Source organism: Sceloporus occidentalis, unplaced genomic scaffold, assembly GCF_023333645.1.
Source record: "Sceloporus occidentalis isolate IW3139 unplaced genomic scaffold, rSceOcc1.0.p SCAF_10, whole genome shotgun sequence".
Classification (NCBI taxonomy): Eukaryota; Metazoa; Chordata; class Lepidosauria; order Squamata; family Phrynosomatidae; genus Sceloporus; species Sceloporus occidentalis.
This window is the reverse complement of record NW_028316990.1, coordinates 26,700,076-26,725,052: the sequence shown is the minus strand read 5'-3', so window position 1 is coordinate 26,725,052 and position 24,977 is coordinate 26,700,076. Positions and strand designations below refer to the sequence as shown.

The window sequence follows — 24,977 nt, the reverse complement described above, 5'->3', positions numbered from 1 at the left end:
TTCCCCCCTAACATGGGGTGTGTGTGTACGGAATGGATCCCCGCATAAGGGAAGGGCGCGCTGTACTTAATAATAATAATAATAATAATAATAATAATAATAATAAATAATTTATTTATATCTCGTCCCTTTGAGGTCAATCGAGGTAGCTAACAGTAATAAAATACAATACATTATACATCAAAATCTACTTCCCTCTTCCCCTTAAAAAGTTATTAAATTAATTATAATTAAAACCAACAAATTAAAACAACATCAACACATACACATTATTACAAAACAAAACAAGACAAAACAGTAAACTGCGGTAGCATTCTACTTAAATTTCCAGGGAGGACCTTGGGGACTCTCATGAGAAGAGGGTTCCTGAGGCTGGGATTATCTATCCAGGAAAGGCCTGCCGGAAGAGATCCGTCTTGACAGCCTTTTTAAAGCTGTCTAAAGATGTCAATTGACGGATCTCGTCCGGCAGGTCGTTCCATAATCTGGGGGCGACAACAGAAAAAGCCCTCTGGGAGGTAGCCGAAAGCCTAGATCTTTGAGGCTGCAGCAAATTCCTCCCAGAGGACCGGAGTGTGCGGGGAGGATTATATGGGAGGAGGCGGTCCCTGAGATAGTTTGGACCCAAGCCATTTAGGGCTTTAAAGTTGATAACCAACACCTTGTACTGGGCCCGGAAACTAATAGGCAGCCAGTGGAGGGACTTTAATACCAGAGTAATATGGTCCCTCCTCGATGTTCCTGACACTACTCTGGCCGCCATGTTCTGCACTAATTGCAGTTTCCGAATGCACAAGGGTAGCCCCATGTAGCGCACATTACAGAAATCTAGACGTGAGGTTACCAGCGCGTGTACAACAGTCTCGAGATCCCTTACTTCCAGAAGAGGGCGCAGTTGGCGTATCAGCTGAAGCTGATAAAAGGCGCTCCTGACTGTCGCATTTACCTGATTTGTCATCAGGAGCGATGAGTCAAGGAGCACCCCCAGACTGCGAACACAGTCACTAGAGGAGAGTGTGACCCCATCCAGGACTGGAGGTTGCAACCCAATTCTTGGTTTCGGGGCCGCTACCGTGAGCTCCTCCGTCTTGTCCGGATTCAGTTTCAATCTGTTTTTCCTCACCCAGCCCATTACTGCCCGGAGACATTAATTGAGAGAGGAGATGCCATTAGAATTCGAGGCCGACGAACGAGACACAGAGAAATAGATCTGGGTGTCATTAGTGTACTGATAACACCAGCTCCATAATTCCGAATAATCTCACCCAGCGGCTTCATATAAATGTTAAATAACATCGGGGACAGTATAGCATCCTGTGGAATCCGGTGAGCTCCCTTATACTGGATCAGCTGTCCCTGAGCAGCACCCTCTGGGACCTGCCTGAGAGGAAGGACTGGAACCACTGCAGTGCAGTGCCTCCGACACCTAACCCCCTCAGGCGGTCCAAGAGGATGCCGTGATCTATCGTGTTGAAAGCCGCTGAGAGGTCTAGGAGCACCAACAGGGTCACACTACTTGAAGCATACATCAATAAAAGACCATTGAAAACTAGATTAATTTCATCCTAGCTAAGGTACAGTGGTACTGTCATGTCTCCAGAGGGTATTCTGAACAAAAGGAGAGGTAATACTGCAGTGGAAGAAACAAAAGGCAGGGACAAAATGAGTCTCTAAAAAGGGAGTTCTAGTTAGACTACAATCATTTCCAGTAGTACAGTGGTCCCTTGCCTTATGCTGGGGATCCGTTCCGCCTATGCTTGAGTCCTATTGAGGGTAATGGGGCTCGTGCATATGGTGGTGCGGTGGCACGCACCATTCGTTAAATGATGCGAGGTGTCCAGCATTAGCTGGAAGCCGCATAAAAAGGTGCCCATGTATGACGCAGGCGCACTGTATTTAGAATGAATTATCTGTAACCTACAATCTGATATTGCAGAGTTTTGGAATGCTCCTTTTTTAGAGTACAGCTTCTGGAATTCTCCAGCCGCTGGAGCCCTTCTGGCCAGGGGAGCCTAGGAGCTGTAGTCTAAACAAGGAAATTTTCCCAGCACTTCCATATAGCAGTGGAAGTGACAAGTGCCACTTTCATATCGCACTGAAGCACCATCTGCAGATAAATAGTCAGTCCTGGTGTTTCCTTGACTGTATTCCTTGTGCCGCCAAAAAAAAAATGCTTTAAAAAACTTCATCACAAGGGGCACTTGAAAAGTACCCCATTACCCCTCAAGTATCAGTCATTCAATAGGTCCTGCAGGTAATTTCCCAGGGAGTGAGCATTATGCTCCCAAACTAATCAGGAGTGAAAAGGTGGCTGCTAAGCAACTGAACCCTGGAGAAGATTTAGATGGGAGATATAGCTTAAAATAGACCAGGCAACCAGAAAATGAGTCATCCAAAATGGGAGCGTAGGGGTTTTAAGGTTCTTTTTGGTAGCTGTACATAATTTGTATTTGTACGTAGAAAACTACTTTTTGGGGCTTAAACATGTACAGACTCAAGCACTGACATCATTGGATGACTAATATACTGATGGAGGGGAGGGGAGGGGGAAGAGGGAGATCCATGAGTGAAAATAGATTGCGAAAGAATCACGTGAGCACAAGAGACTATAATGAAGTATTTCTAGGCTTGCTTTGCACAGAAACAGGGCCAGCCCTTCCATTAAAGCAGCTATAAGGTTATAAAGTTGTATGTTAGATGTTATAAACATGGATCATATGTTATGTGTTATTGAATTACATAATTATAAGTTTCTTTTACTGTTATGATGTGGTTAGGTTAAGAGGTGGCTAAGCCTGTTATCTTTCATACTGTTACAAGTTAAGTTTGGTTTAACTGTTATTAAAGTTTTAATATTTGAAGATTTTAGATATCTAAGCAATTTGGGGGGGGGATACAGATGGGCAGAAAGGGGCGGGAAAACGCTGCCCCTTTCTCCCCCGGATGGAGGCCGCAGCAGACAAACAAGCAGGTTCTTTTTCTGCCATGCGTGAGGTGCCATTGGCATGCTCGCACGCAATGATGACATCCGTGTGGCACGGTAACCATGGTGCCCACATGGCAATAGTAGGGCTGGGCACATGCCCAGTCCTAAAAAACCCTAAAATGGGCCCCATGTACTGGGCCTAAGTTCCTAAGAGGCTGTACAGACCGGCCATTAAAGCTGGCCTGGGGGTGGAGTCGGGGCATGGGGTCCATAAGATGCCCTGACTATTCCCATAGGCTGGTGTGATGCTGCACACTGCACCGCACACTCCTCTGGAGCTGTGTCTAGATGACACAGTGGCCAACGAGCACCAAAAAGCTGCAGCGCTGGTGGCTACATTGTCCTTTCCACAGCACAGAAAGGAGATGCTTTTTGTGATTCCTTTTTGCCCCACATAAAGGCGAGATCAGAGCTGCGGTGTGCAGTTATTGCGGCCCCAATCTGGTGTAGAGAGAGATGTACAGTCCCTACGTTCATGTAATGGGTTGAAGTAATGATGTGTTGGGGGGGTTACATTGTTACAAGATGGGTGGAATATAGAGTTAATGACATACAGTTGAGGATAAAGATGTTAAGATCAGTTAAACTGTTACATTACTAGAAACTGAGGTGGGGTACAGATGGGCCTTGTGGCACATCTTGATGACATGCTAGGGTTGCCTCGGGGCGTCGCTTACAGACGCCCCGCAATCCTAGCACGTCTTCTGTACATCAAAATGGTGGCACCCTGTACAGATGGGCACCGCCATTTTGACGCGACAGACGCCTAGCATCTGCACGTCGCAGCACCATAATGACATTGTGAGTGCACCATTGGCGCACTGTGGCATCATTATGGCGCCGCAAAAAGAACCCTCTTTTCGTGGGTTCTTTTTGCTCCGCAAGGAAGCCACGCAGTTTGTCCGCTGCGGTTTCGTCACGGAGCAAACCAGGGCGCCGGCAGACTGCCCTTTTTGGGTGGTCTATACAGGGCCTCAGCTTTATGAATATACTGACTAGCATTTAAATGTATTAGAAAGCACCTATATGTTTAACTGAAAGGGATTGTGTTAAATGTATTAAGGAAATCAAATGTTACTTTGTACTGATCTCTTGTTGGGAATTCAATGCTGGGCATTCAAGTATGAGAGCTGGTATATGTGTGAAAATAAAATCCATTTCACTGTTAAAATTAGGTGCAACCAGGCTGGGAAGAATAGAGTTGTATATAGTCTGGAGGTATTTCAAGGTTGTTAGCTGCCAGAACTAAAGAGGGAAAATAGCCTTTGTTATTCTAAGTCTATGGGAGATGTGAAATGATCTGGTGGGAAAGTCTGGATGCTTAGAAACCTGTGTGATAAACAATACTGTTTGGGGGAAATGTTTGAGTGGGAACTCTTGGGTGGAAATAAACCAATTGTAATGGCTTTTGACTATGAGGGTGGAGCTGTAACTGTATCTATCTGTACTTTTGGGTTTGAACTCAGATCTGTCTGAAACACATTCTTGGTACGTTCTAGTCTTTCAATCCTTCAATAAAGCACTGTCCTGTTAAATCCAGGGGCTGTTTATTGAGTAAGGGGAAAGGCAGACTGCTAGGTTTTGACACATTCCCTTCCTCACTATTTATCTTACAACAACAACCCTATGAGGTAAATCAGGCTTACTGAAAAACTGTCTTGCCCAAGGTTAAGCAGTGAAATTAATGGCTCACTTGGCACTTGGACGTCCAGCACCCCAACCACTATGATGACTTGGTTCTCTCTGGACTGAGGGCTGAGTTTGAATTTTGCTAAAACTGCATTTGATTTCAGAAGGGAAAAAACGCTGATGTTCAAGCCCCATTCAAATGAATGGGCTCATGCCCACAGCAGCGCCCGGGACGCCCACCACGGGAGCGCATGCTATTGTTTCTTTCTGGCATGTGGCTCCCTTCTTTCTGTCGTGGTTTCCAGCATATGCTGCAAGCCACGTAAAACACACTCACGTATAACGCGGGCACACTGTATCTCCAAAGTGACCCAAAGCAGCTTTATTTTGGTCCGTCTGTATGGGCCCAAAGAGTCCAATTTATTTTGCCATATTTTGGGACCTGTCTGCCCTGTTTTAAGCCCAGGAGAGGCCTTTACCTCAACCAGGATGCAATTAGTCACTTCCTATTTGACAAGGCTTCCCAATTTCAGCTTTGCCAAAAGCCAAGACTTATCCAAAATGTAATGCAATTGTCTCAATTATCTCTAAACCTCAAAACTGCATGTATACAAATTATAAAACATGTCCCAGTGAAAGAATCAGAAGGTATCTCCCCCTCCCCCCCCACCACCAAACCCTCAGCTCTCCTAATACTTTCTGTTCTCTGCTTTTGCATTTTTACAGTTTGGATGTTTGGGACACAGAAATTGGCTTTGGTGGCCCCTTAAGTCTCATCATAGTTCTCTTGTCATGCCAAATGGATCTTCTGCCATGAGGAAATCTTAGCTAAAGATTGTGCTGGATTTCAAAGAGAGTGAAGGCATCCAAAGGAAAGGGAAGTTAAAGCTCAGTAGAATCCAAATTACCTCCAAGTGAAGTGCAGCTGTTCTCACTCCTTGTGGAATAAAGACTCTCCAGACAGCTCTAGGTTTATTGAGGAGTTTCTCTCCCACTTTCATTCAGAGCTAGTGTAATGGAATTTCCCCCCAGCTTTTTCCCATTTTCTTTTGGCAGATACTTATTTCCTTGTTTATAACGAATGAGAAATACATTGTGGAGGAACATGTTCTCGTTGTTTTGCCATTTCAGATTGTTAAACAGCCCAGTGATCCAGGTGGTTTATTGCCCAAAGTCTCAGTTAGAATCCAGTGTCGTCGTCATCATCATCATTTATTGTGCTAGCCAAAGGCCATGACAAAAGGTTTTAAATTATGTAAAACATTTAAGGCAAAAATACAATAGTGCAAAAGGACAAAAGACATCCCACTGTATAGGATGGGGGACACCTGGCAATAAAATGGGCCTTTTGGATATGTTCGTAGCAAAAGGAAGAAGAAGGAAATAGGGCCACTGCATGGAGAAGATGGTAAAATGCTAACAGGGGACAGAGAAAAGGCAGAACTATTCAACATTTCTTTTCCTCGGTCTTCTCACAAAAGGAAAACACTGCTCTACCTGAGGAAAATGGAACAGAGGACACAATAGGGGAAATGCAGCACAGACTTAGTAAAGAGGTACTACAGGAATACCTGGGAAATCTAAATGAATTTAAGTCTCCGGACCCAGATGAACTACATCCAAGAGTATTAAAAGAACTGGCAAATGTAATCTCAGAGTCATTGGCAATAATCTTTGAGAATCTCAGGAGAACAGTCCCAGCAGACTGGAAAAGGGCAATTGGTTTCCCCATTTTCAAACAGTGGAAAAAAGAGGATCCCAACAATTATCGTCCATCAATACCAGAAAAGATTCTAGAGCAGATCATTAAACAGAGAGTCTGTGAACATCTAGAATCTAGAAAGCAATGCCATAATCACAAAAAGTCAACATGGGTTTCAGAGAAAGAAGTCATGCCATACAAATCTGATCTCTTTCTTTGATAAAATTACCAGCTTGGTAGATGAAGGGAATGCTGTGGATATAATATATCTTGATTTCAGTAAGGCCTTTAACAAGATCCCCCATGGTATTCTTGCAGCTTGGAAACAAGCTAGTAAAATGTGGGCTGGACAATGGAACTGTTAGGTGGAATAGTAATTGGCTTATCGGCCGAATCGGCCGAACCCAAAGGGTGCTGAGCAATGGCTCCTCTTCATCCTGGAGAGAAGTGACTAGAGGGGCACCTCAGGGTTCTGTCCTGGGCCTAGTGCTATTCAACATATTTAACAGTGACTGGGATGAAGGAACAGAGGGCATGCTTATGAAATTTGCAGATGACACCAAAGGAGGAGTAACTAATAACCCAGAGGAGAGGATCAAAATTCAAAATGACCTGAATAGATTAGAAAGCTGGGCCAAAACTGGCAAGGTACTGCACGTAGGGCAAAAAAATTGAAATGCATAGATACAGTGCACCTGTGTCATATGCGGGCGCCTTTTACGCAGCTTTCAGCTGAAAGCCACGCAATAGTGTTGCAATAGCATGCATGCACTATGCCACACGTCATGCATGAGCCCCATTATTTTCAATGGGGCTCAAGCATATGCACTATTTGCCTTACACGGTGGGGGCTGGAACAGATCCTCCACATAAGGCAAGGGCACACTGTGTAGGATGGGGGACACCTGGCTTAAGGAGACTACGTGTGAAAGGGATCTAGGAGTCCTAGCAGACCACAAGTTGAACATCAGTCAACAGTGTGATGCCGCAGCTAAAAACGCCAATGCCTATAGTGTCTAGATCCAGGGAAGTAATAGTGTCACTGTATTATGCTTTGGTTAGGCCCCACCTGGAATACTGTGCCCAGTTCTGGGCACCACAATTCAAAAAGAATGCTGACAAATTGGAGCATGTCCAAAGCAGGGCAAATAAAATGGTGAAGGATCTGGAAACCATGCCCTATGAGGAACGACTTAGAGAACTGGGTATGTTTAGGTGATATGATAGCCCTGTTTAAGTATTTAAAGGGGTGTCACATTGAGGACGGAGCAAGCTTATTTTCTGTTGCTCCAGAGACTAGAACATGGAACGATGGATGCAAGCTAAAGGAAAAGAGATTCCACTTCAACATTAAAAGGAACTTCCTGACAGTAAGGACTGTTCGACAGTGGAACACACTCCTTCCTCAGAGAGTGGTGGAGTCTCCTTCCTTGGAGGTCTTTAAACAGAGGCCGGATGGCCATCTGTCGGGGATACTTTGATGGAGAGTTCCTGCATGACGGGATTGGACTGGATGGCCCCTGTGGTCTCTTCCAACTCTATGATTCTATTAAAGCCAATTCTAATCCACATTTCTGTGGGGCTGTATCCTGTATCAGTCTTAACAATGTATAATCAATCCCAAAGCTCTGTAGTTTTCCCCATAATCTATTTCTGTAGATAGAATCAATAGCAACAGAAATATAAATGAAAGTAGCAAAGAAATGTTTCTGATGTTCCTTAGTATACTTCATTATGCTATGACAATATGGAACATTGCTCTATAGTACCTATAGTACCTCTATAGTATCCATAAAATTCAAAACACACTGCAGAAATAATCCAGTTCCTCCTTATCCCCAACTGGAAATGTGCATGAACCTGAGGGAAAGCAAAGCTGATGGAAAACATCTAGGGCATGGCAACCTGCAGAGCAGTCAGGAAGCAAAACCTTTTGGGTAGTTGTTTTAAATGCCAGAGAGCAGAAAGTGCCAGGGAGCAGAAAGAAATCATCATTTTGTATTGCGAACCCCTTGAGTATGGGAAGTTTTAAAAGCAAATCCTTTCCTAGCTTCATTTTAGGAGTAATCTATGTGGTAACCATGCATGGATAGTTTCCCCCATGACCTGTTACTTTGCTTCTCAGTATTAAGATGAGAGACAGTAGTGGGATTTAGTTCCCTTCAACATATCCATGAGGTTGACTTATAGCCAGGGGTAGATGGTAAATAAAGTAAGGCAGACTGGTGGTAATTTCATTAATTTGTATGAAGTTCTTGTTTTAATGTGGGACACTAAATCATTGGTTTCCACTTGAGAAGTTTGTCAAGCTAATATTTGCTAATGATGTCCTGTGCACAGAAGCATGCCATAATAGAAAATAAGCAATTAGAGTTTTTGTTGTTTGGGTGCATGGCTTTAACAGCATGTCTCCTTTGAAGTCAAGTGATTTGAACATTGAGTGCAACAGAACACTTAAGGTCCAGTGAAAGATACTGTAAGTCAGGAAGCAGGAAGGAAAGGAGTAACTAGAGTACACACCTTGAGACTGTGGCCAGCTTTATCATTATGTAGAGAGAGGCAGCTGCCTCAGGCAGCCGGTTGAAATGTATAAAATAATATACATTGTTAGTTATTTAGTGTAATACTACCAAAGATAGCAAGAGGGGTTTTTGGACCACATTTTTGGCTTTGGGTACAATGTGCCTTGGCATGGGTGGGGATGCCAGGATGCCATTTGGTATGCTGCTTCACACAGCAAGATTTGGGGGGTTGGCCCTAACATATTATTTCATAATAAACTAGAAAAGACACTCAAAGAGAAAGCAGCAATCAGACATAGACAGCATCAATTGTGTCTGGGGCCGGCTTGGGCTGAGAGCTCCCTCACCTCCAACTACCACTGTTCTTACATCCAACTTTAGACTGAGGAGTTTATCAGACAAGGGGAATTGGAAGTCTAATCCAATGACAATCCGAACGCAATCATGGTGTTTCATGTTATTGCGTGATAGACCACCACACACAATTTCGGGCAATGGCAAGCTATTTTCAGGCAGTGGGAAGTCAGTTTGAATGCAATTCAAATTCACATAAATTCGCTGAACTAGCGAATTCACATGAATGCATTCTGGCCCCACTTTCTTTTCATTTGAAATTAAGAGAAATTCCTCCTGTGTGATAAACTCCTGACTAACAGACTGCCTTGAGGAACTGCATTGCTGTACTACTTGCTGACAACCAAAGAGTCTATAGCTGATTTTGCTTCTCCTAAACATGAAGATATACATATAACTAAAAATTGAAATCGACAAACAGAAATGAAGCCTCAGCTGGAGAAACTGAATGCAGACCATGCAGGTGCCAAAGGCAGAGAGTGCCCTTCCCTCAGAACCTCTGTCTCTGAGAGTGTTGGTGAGATCACTTTCAGGACTCAATAAACCCATTAAAGGAAACAAGCATTTAAAGATATTTGAGGCTTTGTCTCATTTACTCACATCTCTAGCTATTACTAATACTTTTTTTCCTTCCATATGTATTCTCGTTGTCATTGTAGGCTGGATTAGCTAACAAACATATATCTTTGAGTTGCAAAACATAAAAATAAAGCTCAGATCTGAGAAAAATATATTCCCAGATCTCCATTTTGGCTCGATGATCTCACAGATCATGATTGAAATGCCATGATTTCATCCATCTGGAGTTGCTGTTCAGTTTCAAAACAAGCCTGCAGGTGTTTATTTCAGAGCATTATCTCATCCTTGTATTATTCTAAAGTGATTTCAGCAAAATAGACTGGCTACTGGCCTGAACTGATCTCAGCCACTTGGTGCTTAGAAATAAACAACACAGAGAAGAAGATATAGGAAATTGGGCTATGCCTGAGCATTACACTTCACATTGAACTGAAGGGGATGGCTCATATGTCTGAACCATCTCAATTTTTTCAAAGGCAGTATATCAAAAGATAAGATCCTCAACTTCTCTTCGGAATGGCTATTTCAACTGAATAAGGTTTTTATATTTTGTAGGAAAGTCCAAACATATTAACTAGCCTTGTGGCATTTTTAACAGTTATCCTAGTTATAATACACTTCAATCAGTGTTATTTAGAGGTATAAGTGTTAGACCAGGGATCTGGATACTTGGGCAAGCTATAAGCTCTATACCTGCGGAGAAGGCAATCACAAACCTCCTCTGAACAAATCTTACAAAGAAAACCCCATGATAGGTTCACCTTAGGGTTGCCATAAATTGCAATTGACTTGAAAGCAAAGAACAGGACCTGAAGCAATGGATGCAAGCTCCAGGAAAAGAGATTCCACCTCAACATTTGGAGGAACCTCCTGACAGTAAGGGCTGTTCAACAGTGGAACAAACTCCCTCGGAGTGTAGTGGAGTCTTATTCCCCGGAGGTCTTTAAACAGAAGCTAGATAGTCATCTGTCTGAGATGCTTTGATTGAGAGTTCCTGCATGGCAGAATGAGGTTGGACTGGATGGTCCTTGTGGTCTCTTCCAACTCTATGATTCTACACACACACACGTGTGCACGAAATAAAACAAGGTGCTAAAATAATGTTTTCTTCTTACTAAAGACCTTTTTTTTTTCCTTTCAAAAAGTACAAGTTCGCAAATGACGTGATATTTCCAAAACCATTGGGAAATAAATAACATACTGAACGCATTAATAAGCGCATAGAAGGAGAAGTCATTTTCAAGGAGTGCTAATTAAGTGTACAGTAACTGTACACTGCTTCTAATAAATGCCACCTTCTTTAGGCCAATAATAAGACTACACTAATTTAAAAGTTGCATCAACCACATTTCGATACAGAAGGGGAGCATTCATCCAATTTCTCCGTGACTTAAATGCTGCCATATGTCTATGGATACCATGATCTCTTTGTGATATTCCAAGTTGCCAGCCCCATGTCAACAGTGTGATGAACCCACTACAGATTTTAGTCTGAACATTAAAGTAACTATACAAGGCGCTGAATCACCAAAACTTCTTCAAAGTCCAGATCAAAGCCCAGAGCAAATTCACAACTGAACTGACACTGGAGCCAACTGTGCTTGATGAATTAGGGCAGGCAGAGAAGAGCCACCCCCAAAGTGTCACCAGATGATTCAGCCCTTGCAAAAGATGAACTATGGTATACAAATGTCAATAATAACAAGTGTATTTCAGTAGTCAAGCCCAAATGTTTTAGTACTATGAATGATGATCACTGCTTGGTCCACGCGTGCATTGATTGAGAGTTCCTGCAAGGCAGGGGGTTTGGACTGGATGGCCCTTGTGGTCTCTTCCAACTCTACAGTTCTATGGTGTTTATCACACTGAGGTTTTTGAAGCTCAGATCCGGGGTGACTCCTGGTTCAGCTATGCGAATTCACGTTGCAACTTGAATGCTTTATCACACCTGGTTGTCCTTCCGTTGCCCTTCCGAATCGAGGGGGAATCAAATCCAAGGCAAGTCACATGATGCGGATTCAAGCAAAGCGGAGTGAGTGCAAATTGTATTACCACACAGGTGGGATTCAACTATTTGAATCAGCACCCTTGCGCATGCTCAGTGGGGATCTGAACGCATCGTGACCTTGTACGTTTCTGGGGTGAAAAGGGGCGCAAGTTCTTTTTCCCTGTTTCGCGTAATTGCGTGATTTCATGAATATTTGCCTTGTGAATATTTCTGTGTCTTCTTCACCCCCCTTTTTATTTTCCCTTCCATTTCAGCAATTTCAACACACACATATATAGATACTGTAGATATACATACATATCTGTATATTCACATTCACGCACATACACACATATTGTATATATATTCCCATAAAATGAGTTGCCCTGAAAGTGAAAGAAGCACCGAAAGGAAATGGGGAGAAATTGCAGCGCCGCATGATGTGGAAATTTGCAAACCGGGGGTTTGCGGTGGTGTACCAGAGCAGAAGCAAAGTTGCATTCCACACCAGACCAATTCGGGGTGAAATCGAAGTGAGCTTGGAAGCGATTTCTGTGAATTTGCTTGTTACCGATTTCACCAAAATGAGGGGTCACTTTGGAATCACTGCAGAAGCGCCACGGAAGGGGCCCCCATAGAAAGGAATCACATGTGATAACACATCATGTTATAGCGTGAATTCGCATCGTTGGACCTGCAGTCATGTTGGATCTGAGCTGCAAAAAGCTGCAAAAACCTCCGTGTGATAAACACCTGAGATTCTATGCGGTGTGTATGCAGTTCTTCATCACCATGAGACATCTGGAGCCACCTTCCCTTATGGATTTTTGAAAAAAACATGGCTAAGCTAGATTCCCAATAAGTTTTTCATAAATTGTTGGATTTGACCCCATCCTTTTGAGTGGATATTCATCATTTTTAAAAAGAGTTGTACATGTATAACCCAGTGTTTTACTCTTAGACAACCCAACACACAGATGAGATTCAGTCACAGACATTTAGAATATACACAGACAATAGTTGGGGGATGGCTAGCCAGAGGATTTGATGAGTCAGATCTAGAACGAGATTTATTAGTTGTGAGAATGATGTCTAAGAGAAAAGTATGCATTCATTTCCCTTGATGCCTGTGTTTGAAAATGCTGGTTGTCTCTTCTGTTCCAGGAGCAAGAGCTAGTCAGCTGCCAGGGATGGGATCTTACACACAAATGGGAATTCTCTGCTGCAGCTATTGTCATTCCAGGACCGTAATGCTAAAAAAAGAGAAAAAGATGGGGAGAAGAAAAAAGGATGGAGTGATAGAGGAACAGTTGGGTGGAATTTTAAGCACTGTTAGAGGAAAGCTAATTGACAAAAATAGAAAGAAATTGCATGTTAACTGTCAGTGTAGGCATCCTTTGTGTTTCACCATATGATTAAAAAAAGCTCTGCACACAGAAAAGTAGCATTCTCTATTGACTGTAGCCAACCTTGTGGAGTTTGAAGTCTGAAGTATCTCAAAACAAGCTTATGGAGGGAACCCAAATACCATTACAACTGGCACTGTGCTGCCAAGAACATTAGAAATGCACTTTCTCGTTACATAACTCATGTGAGGAGCACAGGCCTTATCTGGGAGCCACAGAGTACTTCCAGATTCCTCCTGAAGAACTAATTGGCTCCTCAATGGAGCACATATTCTTCATGCAAGTTGTTTTAGGGAGGAATGGGCCTTCATAAATGGCAACACCGGAGCCTTTTCTTTCTGTTGCCATACCATGTCACTGAATTTCAGAATTCAATGGATGAAAGTGGGTTAAAAATAGCAATGTGGGTCTCCAACCTCTGGAGAACACATAGACGATGTGTTCATGTCACCTCAACTGCAAGTCAGAATGGCCTGGGGCACATAGGATCCTCCAGATACTGTTGAACAAGGCTTGCAGCTTGGTTCCCCAGCAAGCATTAATGGCTGCAGGTGAAAGCAGCTGGGGTCCCAATGGCAGCTGGCATGATCTGCACACATCCCTCCCCTTTACTTAGACATTTACTCTGAACCAATTTTAAAAAGTATTCTCATTGCAAAATGTGCAGATATTTTTACCATGCATCAACTACCAAAATACATGGTAGAACCATGTGGTAGAATTATACTCTGCAAGGTCTCCTTGTCTTTTACTTTTCCAACACAGGGTCGTTGTTCCCACCTTGCCCTTAAAAGAGGAATTCTGAGGAAGCAGGATCATGAGAAAATAATCCTCAATTTATTTCGAAAGGAAAGAAATTCCATGGAGGATAGGCAGTCTTGGACCCACACACTCCACTTACCACTGCTGTATCTGTACCAGATTTGAACACAGTCTTCATCCTCGGGTTTAGAGTGGACCCCATCATCTGGCTGATTACCATCCCAGTAGTTATAGTCATAGGAAGAGCCATCTGTCCATTCAAAATTGCTTTCCTGCCAAAGGCATCACTGAGAGATGAGTATCATGGCAAGCAAGGGAATGTTTGGATCTCAGAAAGCACGTTTAGCTTTACAATGTCTGCCAGACCCAGCAAAGATGGTCAGTAGTATGGGAACTGCAGTCTAAAAATATCTAGAAGACCTAAGATTCTCCAGCCTCATGTTAGCAGAATATATGATAAATGGTATGCATTAAATCAGGTGTGGGAAAGCTTTGGCTCTCTGGGTATTTTGAACTGTAGTTTCCAGATCCCTAACTATACTTCATGCTGTCTGAGTTTGATGGCAATTGCTAAGCAAAACATCTGACCTGACATTAAACATTTGCTGTCTTTATATATCATCCAGTGGGAAAAGAAGCAACAGATAGTCCGAGATCAATAGGCAGCTCTTTATTAAACTCTGTGTCTTCACCATTAGTATCATCCCACATTTTTGCTTTTTTTGTCCTCTAGTTTGACAAAGCATTGTCTAAAATGCAAAACTTTGCACGCTCTTTTGTGATCTTTGGGTTTGCTTCAGAAAGGTAAGCATTTTTGGATTTTTTCTAATAGCCAATAGCTCTTTTGGTTTTCTGTGTGATTTGGAAAGTAATCAAAAAGAGGCTTTCTCACCTGTCTTAGATCATTAAGACCTGTCCAGATATCAGTAGGTATTCCAGGTACTCGGCTGTTCACCAGGTCATATACAAATACGTTCTCTTCCCAGCTGTAAAAATTCATATTCACAACTTCACCAGGGATAAATTCTAGGGTGAGGAAACTCAGGCCCCAGGGCTGAATCTGGCCTTCCTGGAGTCCCCGTTTTGCCTCTTTGCCAGTAAAATACACGGCTATCTTTGGTCCCACTATATTTTGAATCCCATTACAATTTTTTATCTTTGAACCCACCCATTTGTTTTTGGAATATGCTCTGTAGAGACTTCTCAGATATTTAATTTGGTCCTTGGGTTGAAAAGAATCCTCACCCTTGGGGTAAATAATAGAATCATACAGTCATAGAATCGTAGAGACCCCAAGGGCCATCCACTCCAACCCCATTCTGCCATGCAGGAACTCTCAGTCAAAGCATCCAGCCTCTGCTTAAAGACCTCTAAGGAAGGAGATTCCACTACACTCCGGTGAAGGAGTGTGTTCCACTGTTGAAAAGCCCTTACTGTCAGGAAGTTCCTCCTAATGTTGAGCTGGAATCTCTTTTCCTGGAGCTTGCATCCATTGCTCCGGGTCCTAGTCTCCGAAGTAGCAGAAAACAAGCTTGCTCTCTCCTCAGTATGACATACCTTCAAGTATTTAAACAGGGCTATCATATCACCTCTTAACCTTCTCTTCTCCAGGCTAAACATCCCCAGCTCCCTAAGGCGTTCCTCAAAGGGCTTCATGGTTTCCAGACCCTTCACCATTTTTGTTGCTCTCCTTTGAACATGCTCCAGTTTCGCCACATCCTTTTTAAATTGTGGTGCCCAGAACTGGACACAATATTCCAGGTGGGGCCTGACCAAAGCAGAATAGAGTGGTACTATTCCTTCCTTTGATCTAGACACTTATACTTCTATTGATGTAGCCTAAAATTGCATTGGCCTTGTTAGCTACCGCATCGCAATGTTGACTCATGTTCAATTTGTGGTCTATTTGGACTCCCAGATGCCTTTCACACAAATAAATCTCGTTAAGCCAGGTGTCCCCCATCCTATATCTGTGCATTTCATTTTTCCGCCCTAAGTGCAGTACCTTACATTTCTCCATGTTGAATTTCATTTTGTTAACTTTGGCTCAACTTTCTAGTCTATTCTGGTCATTTTAAATTTTAATCCTGTCCTCTGGAGTATTAGCTACTCCTCCTAGTTTGGTGTCATCTGCAAATTTGATAAGTATGCCCCCAATTCTGTCATCCAAGTCAGGACCCCACTGGTCACTTCTCTCCAAGATGAAAATAAGCTATTGTTGAGCAACCTTTGGGTTCGGCCAGTCAACCGATTACAAATCCATGTAACAGTTACTTTGTCAAGCCCACATTTCACTAGCCTGTTTGCAAGAATGTCATGGGGAACCTTGTCAAAGGCCTTATTGAAAACAAGATATATTATGTCCACAGCATTCAGTATTTTACAAGAACAATCATAATCATCATCATCATCATGATCACCACCACCATCTAACCATAATATAAGTCACCCTTCTCCTGATCAGGCCTGGATGTTGTACTTTGTTTATTTTCTTTTGTTTTTAATTTTAAAATTATCCTCAACAACAGATAAGCACAGGATTGCCCTGCATGTCACTCCTCCTCATTCCCATTAAAATATAGAAGACAGAACTGGTTAGGTTTTCACAGATCCATGCTGGAATAAATAATGGTGGCCTTGAACCTGGACTGCTTTATAAGGGAATAGTGGCATCCCAAGGGTTAGTGTCACCCAGTGTGGTAACTCATGGTGTCAGTCCCCATTGACCTCCTCCTATACCACGCCATACACAATTCTTAGTAATGTTTTTTGTACAAATGTTACCAATAAATCATATTGGAATGGCAACGGTCTTGACATAAAGAACTACCAAAATTAAAATTAAATTATGGAGTGACAGCCTAAATGTTTTTACATGTATATAGTTTCACGTGGCTAAAGTAAAAATTTGGTAAGATGTGATGTTTTTAAACAAAATTTAAAAATAATAATTTTTAGATTAAAAATTAATTTTAAAAAAACCTGGCACTTTTCCTTTCTCTTCCCATCCCACCAACACTGACATTTTTTTTACTGACCTGGAGCTCAGTAAAGGGATGCAGGTAAATGCCACAGCCTATTTCTGCCAAAAGGCAGATGTTTGGGGAGCAGTGGTATCATTGTATGGCCCATACCCCCTTGTGATGCCCACATAAGGGAAACAGACAAGCAAATTCATAAGGGGAGTAATGGCTATTGCTCACAACATCTATATGTAAAGCCCAGGAACATGCTTTTGTTTAGGATGGCTGTAGAACAGGAGCAAATAAACACTATTGTATTTACACCCCACTCTTGGCTTTCCCATAGGAATCTGGTTGACTATTGTGGAAACAGAATGCTAGACCAGAGAGATGTTTGGGCTGATACAGTACAGCTCTTCTGAATGGCCCTATACAGACAGGCCAAAATAAAGCTGCTTCCTTCGGGTCACTTTGGAGGTATGCTGTTTACATGATGCATGCGTCCTAAGAGTCCAGAAGCTGCACCAAAGCTGTGCACCAGTCCTTAGGACTGGATCATGGCTTTGGTGCGGCTTCCGGGCTCTTAGTACGCATGCATTATTTAAACAGCATACCTCCAAAGTGACCCGAAGCAGCTTTATTTTGGCCTGTCTGTATGGGGCCTAAATCAGAGTAGTGAGAAGAGGAGGAAAGCAAGAGCATCACTTCAGGACAGGTACCACCACAAACATCAACTCAGATACCATAGAAATGAGGAAGATGTCAGACTGGAGAAAATGGATTGAAATATCTGTTGTTTGTTTCTTACCTGTGAATGGATGCTAATTTGGCTGATTTGAGGCCAATGGAAAACTCTGCACAGTATAAGTCAGCCTCTGCCCATGTTTTATTGATGGGAAAGTATCTGTAGCAATACCCTTCATATTCAGTCCAGAAGAGAGGACAGGAGTAGGACATGATTGGTTCTGGCAAAGCTGGAGGGAAAACAGAAACTGGTTAGAGGTATGTACTAACTCAAAACCTCTCACTTGGAGTAGCTGTTAGATTAATTTACTATCAGTCCTGGGAGACCAGAAGGTTACAAGGGTCAAGAGGCATAGAGGCCTCAACCACAGCCAGTCCTGTTGTCAATGCAGCAGCTGTCATACCCTTGTGTCTTGACACCCCTGGTTATGGCCAACATATGGGAAAGGGAGAAGGAGAAGCAAATGGAAACACCAACACCAATCCTCTACACTATAGATTAGATAAAGCCTTTTTAGATAGTTAAAATTCATGTGCATCTTCAGGGCAGCAATGACGACCCTATAACAAGTACAGTCAATTGCTATTGGAAGCATTTCATTTATTTATGTATTTATTTGATTCCTTTCTCCCATATTAATAGAATCACAGAATAGAGTTGGAAGAAACCACAAACACCAGCCAGTCAATAATTAAAAATATTTAATGAGATAGATACTTGGAAGTCTGTTTTAATCTATGTGTTCAAGTATATAATATGTTATGTATGGATATTATTGTATAATAAGTACATTTATTATGTGTTGGTTTTATTTTGTATTGTTTAAGTGTTATTTTATGTTTTTAATGTGATGTAAAATCAATAAATATCATAATTATTATTTTTTTAAAAAGGAAAATCTAGTTTGAGACCTAATTCATGCTGTTGATATGCAACACACATTGCTTTGGGATTATGTAGTGTAAATCTCCGCATGTGGAGTTAGATATCTATTAACAGTGCTATTCCACCCTTGTGTTAAATGGTGAAGCTGTACAGCTGAATGCACACCCAAATGTGCAATTGAAAAAATATGTACATGTGCACACAGAGACATATGTGTCTGCATGTACAATGGCACTCCTCTTCCGCAAATTTGAAGGGAATGTGGTCATTTTACATCAGATAAAAGTGTCCAACTGTTTCCTAGTGCCAGAGTGAAAACTAGAAGGGCTCTTGTTGTCTGGAAGAATGAATTTTAGTAGGTGTTCCTTGTTACCGAGTTGTGTGACAAGGATTACCTATTATTATTATTATTAATGTTTATTTATATAGCACCACAAATTTGCATGGCATTTTAAAGAAATCATTAAAGCAATATATAACCTGCCATATATGTTTGCTTTAACCAGCTGTGCCAATCCATTACGTAGGAAACCATTTTCCTTTCCATACAAAACATTAATATAAACCGTTTCACTTTTGATACAAACATTCATAACAGGCTGCAAGGCAGTGCTAACTGTCCCTTAGAGAACAATCTATATTATGCTCAAGAAAACTTTTGAGAGAGCAGACAAATTGCAAAAGACTAACTGCAGAATTTTAAAGCTTTCTCATATAAGTTTGCCGAAATTCCTTCTTCTGCACAACCATTCAAGGAGCTCTTTTCAGTTTTCCGTCTGGCAGCCCTATGGAACATATACATATGTAAGTTACCAAATAATCCTATTTGTAGGATTTGTAGGTACCTGATTTGTCAAGCTGTCATTCCTATTGTGACTGGAGGATTCTGCAAGCTCTGGAATAGACATGATGAGAAGGTGGTTTGAATAGATGAGCCAAGGTTTGGCACCTGTGTCTGTTCATGTATGGAAAGAATAAGAAATTTGGGGGTGACAATTTGGTAAGTTTGGTGATGAGATATGGTAGTATAATTCCTTGCTATGTGTCCATGAGTTCCGGCTGTACATAGGGGTGGCGAAATGCCACCCCTGTTTGCTGCGTATCATACCCGGAGCAGCCAAACCGTGTGCAAATGATACACAGCCCTATGATGCCGCTTCCTGTGTGTGACGTGTGGATGCTACATGTTGCGTACGTCATCATGGCAGCCCTCGTATGGATGGGAGGCCAGCACAATGATGACGGTGGCACATTCTAGGGTTCCGGAGCGTTCAGTTACAATGCACTCTAGAACCCTAGAATCAGCGCTGCCACACTGCTTCCTGCCTGTGTGTACCGGGCCTAAATAACTCTTCAGCAAATGGCCTCTAAAGTCTACGTCTCATGGAAAAATGAAATAATCAGAGCTACTCAGCTTTTTGGTATGCTGTACCCAGTTATCCCAGCAGGTAACATTAATCTGATTAGCTCCAGTGCGCAAGAGGTGACGCCAGGAATTCTGAGGTTAAACGTGACAGAGAAAAAAGGGAGAACAGGCCAATCCCTCATTAGCACCTTTCTTGTTAAGTTGCTAGTGGCAGGCTTCAGCCTATTCTTTGGGAAAACAGTCATTAGGCTTTTAACTGACAATGATCAAAGGTGTTTTAATTGTCCCTGGGTTTTGCTATTATTTGCTATTTCTATTCTAAAATGAAAACGGAGGGTCAGTAGGAGTCAGATCAGAGGCTGCCCATGCGCTGTAGAAATAATGCAGTTTAACACCGCTTTAACTGCCATGACTCAGTGCAATGGGATTCTGAGGTTATTTAGCCTTGGAGTTTATCACACATGAGGAATTTCTCTTAATTTCTAATGAAAAGAAAGTGGGGCCAGAAGGCATTCACGTGAATTTGCTAGTTCGGCGAATTTATGTGAATGCAAATTGCGTTCGAACTGACTTCCCATTGCCCAAAAATAGCTTGCCATTGCCCAAAACTGTGTGTGATCACATCTCACGCAATAACGTGAAACCCCATGATTGCGTCTGGACTGACTTCCCATTGCCTGAAATTGCGTGTGGTAGTCTATCACACAATAATGTTAAACCCCATGATTGCATTTGGATTGCCATTGGATTATACTTCCAATTTCCCTTGTCTGATAACGTCCCTTCTCTGTCAGAGAGCTCTGAAGCCACAAACCAACTACACAGCCCAGGATTCCATAGCATTGAACCATGGCAGTTAAAGTGAGGGATCTTTGATCCAAAACATACTGCAGAAATAATCCAGTTTGAGACCATTTTAACTGGCTAAGTGCTAGGGAATTAACTGGCTAAGTGCTAGGGAATTCTGAGAACTGTCGTTTTGTCTAGTCTGTCAAAGAGCTCTGGTGCCACAATAAACTACCATTCTCAGCACTGTGCCAGGGCAGTTAAAGTGGTCTCAAATGGGATTATATTTGCAATGTGTTTTGGACCTATATTCTTCTTTCAGAACCCTCACCATGCAGAAATAAACTACAGATATTGCAGTTATGGAAAAAGAGGGGATCTGTGATGTCTTTAGTGTGAAACTATCCACATACTTTCCCTAGGCTACATCCAAATTCATTTTTATTAAGTTGTATTTCAACAGGAATCAGAAGCATTTTGCATTCCCTAGATTGCACTCATTATAATCTGTAAATAAATGTGCAAAATGGAGGTGAAAATAATGCTATTCTGAGATGGATATCAAATGGGATATAGATCAAATGTTGAACTTGGATGTGGGAGATCTAGGTTATAATCCCCTCTCTCTCGACTTGACTATTGAATTCAATGGAGAATGGCAGGATAAAAAAATAACTAATAAATAGATATACTTTTTCAAGACAGCTTCCAAAGTAAGATTTACTGAAGTGCAGCTCAGACACATACTTTTCCTAGACTGCAGCCAATATTTATTTATAGCTTTTTTGTACTAAACAAAAATCTAGATTATATCTATATACAGATATATCTATATATCTATGTACAGTGGGGCCAAAAAATATTTAGTCAGCCACCAATTTTGCAAGTTCTCCCACTTAAAAAGATGAGAGGGGCCTGTAATTGACATCATAGGTAGACCTCAACTATGAGAGTCAAAATGAGAAAACAAATCAGACAATCACTTTGTCTTGATTTGGAAATAATTTATTTGCAAATTATGGTGGAAAATCAGTATTTGGTCAATGTCAAAAGTTCATCGCAATACTTTGTTATATATCCTTTGTTGGCCATGACAGAGGTCAAATGTTTCCTGTAAATCTTCACAAGGTTGGTACACACTGTTATTGGTATGTTGGCCCATTCCTCCATGCAGATCTCCTCTAGAGTAGTGATGTTTTGGGGCTGTTGCTGGGCAACACAGACTTTCAACTCTCTCCTAAGGTTTTCTATGGGGTTGAGATCTGGAGACAGGCTAGGCCGCTCCAGGACCTTGAAATGCTTCTTACAAAGCCACTCCTTCATTGCCCGAGCAGTGTGCTTGGGATCGTTGTCATGCTGAAAGTCCCAGCCATGTTTCATCTTCAATGCCCTTGCTGATGGAAGGAGGTTTGCACTCAAAATCTCACAAGACATGGCCCCATTCATTCTTTCCTGTACACGGATCAGTTGTCCTGGTCCCTTTGCAGAGAAACAGCCCCAAAGCATGATGTTGCCACCCCCATGCTTCACAGTAGCTATGGTGTTCTTTGGATGCAACTCAGCATTCTCTCTCCTCCAAACACGACGAGTTGTGTTTCTACCAAACAGTTCTACTTTGGTTTCATCTGACCATATGACATTCTCCCAGTCCTCTTCTGGATCATCCACATGCTCTCTAGCAAACTTTAGATGTCCCTGGACATGTTCTGGCTTAAGCAGGGGGACACGTCTGGCACTGCAGGATCTGAGTCCCTGGCGGTGTAGTGTGTTACTGATGGTAGCCTTTGTTACGTTGGTCCCAGCTCTCTGCAGGTCATTCACTAGGTCCCCCCGTGTGGTTCTGGGATTTTTGCTCACCGTTCTTGTGATCATTTTGAATCCACGGGGTGAGATCTTGTGTGGAGCCCTAGATCGAGGGTGTTGATCAGTGGTCTTGTATGTCTTCCACTTTCTAATTATTGCTCCCACAGTTGATTTCTTCACACCAAGCTGCTCGCCTATTGCAGATTCAGTCTTCCCAGCCTGGTGCAGGTCTACAATGTTGTTTCTGGTGTCCTTCGACAGCTATTTGGTCTTCACCATAATGGAGTTTGGAGTGTGACTGTTTGAGGTTGTGGACAGGGGTCTTTTATACTGATAAAGGGTTCAGACGGGTGCCATTAATACAGGTAATGAGTGGAGGACAGAGGAGCCTTTTAAAGAAGAAGTTACAGGTCTGTGAGAGCCAGAAATCTTGCTTGTTTGACGGTGACCAAATACTTATTTTCCACCATCATTTGCAAATAAATTCTTTCCAAATCAAGACAAAATGATTCTCTAGATTTGTATTCTCATTTTGTCTCTCATAGTTGAGGTCTACCTATGATGTCAATTACAGGAACCTCTCATCTTTTTAAATGGGAGAACGTGCACAATTGGTGTACGTGCCATAAGAATTGAAATTAGTTAAAAAGTTGGATAAAGTTTCTAAGAGGCAGTACAGACCAGGCCTGCAGCCGCTCCTTTCCACACTGGATTGGAGATGTCATGCATCCGCCACGCTGTTTGGACGCGGTGCACACGTAACATCATCAACGTATGCCATGTATGGACAGCGCCATGTAGAGATGGCACCGTCCATATGTATTAGGGTTGCAGAGTGTGCGATTGCCACGCCTTCGACTGCACCCTAATTTTGGTGCCGACACAGAGCTTCCAGGCCTAAATCAACTTTCAAAATTTTCTTTTATCAACATTTATTGATTTCTACCTAGCCACCAGTTAATACCAACAGTTATCATTTAATAATCCAGTACAAAAGGAAGGAAGGAAAAGCAGGAGCTGATGTGCAGGATTAAATTTAAATTTCAGTTTAGAATCTGAGGCCCGTTACAGACGGGCATAAAAGTACGTCCTGGGGACATTCTAGGGTTAGAAAGGGGCGTCACTTCCTGACACCCCTAGCCCTAGTATGGACCCAGTCCATACAAAATGGCAGCACCCGTTCCACATGGGGGCCGCCATTAAGTCACGAACGCGCTGCCTCCAAACGAGGCGGCGCGGACATGATGTCGTCGCACCGTGCAAGGGCGTCTAGAGCGCCCTTTCTGCGGCGTGAGAAGGAGCTCCGAAATGGAGGTCCTTCTCAGGTTTGCATCCCTGGCGCAGACTTTAGACGGCTGCGCCAGGGACGCAAGGGAGAAAGGGGCCGAGCGGCCCCTTTCTCATTCTCCCCTCCGCCATCGGGTGTCCTTGGGGCATGAAGCCCCAAGGACATCCCTTTCCAGGCCGCGGGGCAGCGGCCTTTTACCGCTTCCCCACAGCCTGAAAAGCGGCGGATCGGGGCCTCGGAAGCTGCCGTTGTGGCAGCTGAAGCCTGATACAGCGGGGAAAGGGCCGCTTACAGGCCACCCCAAACAGGCGGTCTTTAACGCACCATAGAATCATAGAGTTGGAAAAGGCCACAAGGGCCATCCAGTCCAACCCCTTCTGCCAGGCAGGAACTCTTAATCCAAGCATCCCCGACAGATGGCCTTCCAGCCTCTGCTTAAAAACCTCTAAGGAAGGAGACTCCACTACACTCTGAGGAAGGAGTGTGTAGCTTGATTACAAAAGCAATGAAACGTAGCTTATGGTGACCCAGTTTGGAGATACTTAAATCAGAAACTTTAACTTACCTTGACTGATTTTAATATTGGTGTGTGGGAAAGCCTGAGTGATGAGGAAAACCCCAGAGAGGGTAGCATAAATATTCCAATTGAATATCATTGTTGATTGAGAAGTCTCTCCAAGTCCAGAGAAGCCGAGAGCAGGCTTTCCAATGCCTTCCCGCAGCTCCCTGTCCCTTTGTAGTGCCACTGAAGTTAGAGGAGCAGCTGCCGAGAGGCTTGGTGGACAACTCCCTCCTCTGAACGGAAAGCTTTCAACAATAACTGTTGGCTCCTCACATCATAACCTCACATCACCTCACATCACATCGCATCACTGCCCCCCATCTCTCACATGCACCATTCTCTCTTTTCCCTCATGCACAAATACCTCTCTCATCCCCTTCCATACACAGTGAGACTCACATACCCATACAAACATTTCTGCCAAGCACACACATAGAGAATCCCTCCATACACCCATTTCTCTCATTCTCACATAGACATAAAGGGACACATAAATATACAATGCTCTCACTTTCACACACAAACACTTTGGATACACATGTACACAAATACATCGCTGTTTCTCCCTTTTTCTGGCTCTTTCCCCCCACACTCAAATATTGTGCAGTTTGTATCGTTTCCCCCCAAAAATCTTTCCCAAATTTTCCCCAAA

At 42.7% G+C, this 24,977-nt stretch overlaps 1 protein-coding gene across 1 annotated transcript; it reads right to left on the bottom strand.

The window, feature by feature from the left end:
• Positions 1-12,510: 12,510 nt before the first annotated feature.
• LOC149306252 (C-type lectin domain family 19 member A-like) lies at positions 12,511-24,495 on the bottom strand. The gene is made up of 5 exons (XM_089540872.1): positions 24,329-24,495; positions 17,699-17,864; positions 14,820-14,913; positions 14,067-14,199; positions 12,511-13,012 (listed from the first exon to the last, which is right to left on the bottom strand). Exons 1-5 carry the CDS (start codon positions 24,417-24,419, stop codon positions 12,933-12,935), a joined length of 564 nt encoding a protein of 187 aa, XP_089396998.1. The 5' UTR covers positions 24,420-24,495; the 3' UTR covers positions 12,511-12,932.
• Between the last annotated feature and the right edge of the window lie 482 nt (positions 24,496-24,977).

What these genes read in the sequence shown, in the direction of transcription:
- LOC149306252 (XM_089540872.1), bottom strand. Translation starts at nt 24,419, where the DNA reads ATGATATTCAATTGGAATATTTATGCTACCCTCTCTGGGGTTTTCCTC. An exon ending in CAATATTAAAATCAGTCAAG is followed by an intron (nt 17,865 to 24,328) that starts GTAAGTTAAAGT and finishes TTTTCCCTCCAG; the next exon opens with CTTTGCCAGAACCAATCATG. An exon ending in AAATTAGCATCCATTCACAG is followed by an intron (nt 14,914 to 17,698) that starts GTAAGAAACAAA and finishes GAATTTTTACAG; the next exon opens with CTGGGAAGAGAACGTATTTG.